We start from the raw sequence: 1,599 nt of genomic DNA, 5'->3' as shown, positions 1-1,599 counted from the left end.
GTTATTTAAATAATATTATTTAAATAATATTATTTAAATAATATTATTTAAATAATATTATTTAAATAATATTAATTAATATCATTTAAATGATATTATTATTTATATTTATTCATTGTATGGGGCTGCATTGGCTGCATTCGCCCCCAAGGGCTACACACATGCATGCACATTTCTTTAAAAACGCGGAAAGTTTAAAATAAAAATTAAAAGTAAATTAAAAACCATTAATTAATTAATTAATTAATTAACTAATTAATTAATTTAGTTGCATGTTCTAAATGCACGCGCTGCTGGCTCTAGAAGCAGCAGCAAGACAGCAGAAATGCATGCAAATTCAAAATTAGAAAAAAGCATTTATAAGTTTGTGCAAGCCTGTGAATTCAAATATAGAAAACAACTCCATTAAATATAATTATTTAAATTCATTTAATATATTTTTAAATTTTAAATACATTTGAAAGAGATGCTTCAAGAAAAGGCATTTGCTGCTGCTGCTGCTGCTGAAGCACACAGCAGCAGCTCAGCGGCACAGCAACAGCTGCGGCGCTGCAGCACGCGGCGCCCCTAAACCCTAAACCCTGAACCCTAAACCCTAAACCCTAAACCCTTTTGGGGTGGAGACCAACCTCTTTGAGGTGAATTGTCAGCAGCAGATTTGCATCTTCTTCGCTGCCTAAAGAGTCAAAGTCCACTGGTAGCAAAGCCTCATCGTAGCCTGAGCAGCAACCCTAAACCCTATACCCTAAACCCTAAATCCTAAATTTGAAAAAGCTAAACCCTAGACCCTAGACCCTAAGCCTCAGCCCCTAAACCCTAAACCCTAAACTCTAATCCCGCTCAGCACGACCCTTACGGCTTATAGTTTGCTTTGTGCGAAACTTGGCCAGGGAGTCTAGGGTTTAGGGTTTAGGGTTTGGGCCCAAGGGTTTAGAGCTTATACGGGCTAGGAATTTGGGTTTAGAAGCAGGGAGTCACGCTCTGTGTGCTTGTCAATACGGCTTGTGCTGCTACTGCTACTGCTGCTGCTTGCGTTGCTGCTGCTGCTGCTCGTGCTGCTGCTGCTGCTTGTGCTGCTGCTGCTGCTTGTGCTGCTGCTGCGGATTGTGCTGCTGCTGCTGGTGCTGCTGCTGCTTCACCTTCTCCCTCGTAGGCTGAGAGGTTGTCAACTTGAGTGCTGTGGCCGCTGAAGTAAAAGAAAAGCCTGGAAGCAGCAAACAGCAGCAAACGCATGCAAGCAGCAGCAGCAGCGGCTAGATGCAGCCCCAAACCCTTCCCGCTGCTCTACCCTGGTGCTGCAGCGCAGCAGCTGCGGAGGCACCACCCACAAATACACCGAAATATGCACCAGCAGCAGCTGCAGCAGCAGCAGCACCAGCAGCAGAGGCTGCAGCAAGAAGGCAAGGAGGCACTCGTTCAGGCGAAGTCCAAAGGATGCAATTTTGAAGACTAGACTCGTATAAACACAGCAACAACAGCAGCAGCAGCAGCTGCTGCTGCCGCTGCTGCCGTTGCTGTTGCTGCTGTTGCTGTTGCTGTTGCTGTTGCTGCTGCAGCTGCTCTGCCGCGAGGGTTCGGTGCTCACCTGTCGCCGGGCAT

The 1,599-nt window shown here is 45.5% G+C and overlaps 1 protein-coding gene across 1 annotated transcript; it reads right to left on the bottom strand.

Annotated features, from left to right (window-relative positions):
• Window positions 1-629: 629 nt before the first annotated feature.
• ETH_00014590 (uncharacterized protein) lies at window positions 630-1,599 on the bottom strand (the record flags this gene model as incomplete). Its single annotated transcript, XM_013379779.1, has 3 exons — window positions 630-718; window positions 1,140-1,204; window positions 1,586-1,599. Coding segments are annotated over 3 exons (168 nt in total), but the record flags the coding sequence as incomplete, so codon positions are not given.

Source organism: Eimeria tenella, genomic scaffold, assembly GCF_000499545.2.
Source record: "Eimeria tenella Houghton genomic scaffold, Eth_scaff395, whole genome shotgun sequence".
Classification (NCBI taxonomy): Eukaryota; Apicomplexa; class Conoidasida; order Eucoccidiorida; family Eimeriidae; genus Eimeria; species Eimeria tenella.
This window is presented reverse-complemented; position numbering and strand designations above follow the sequence as displayed.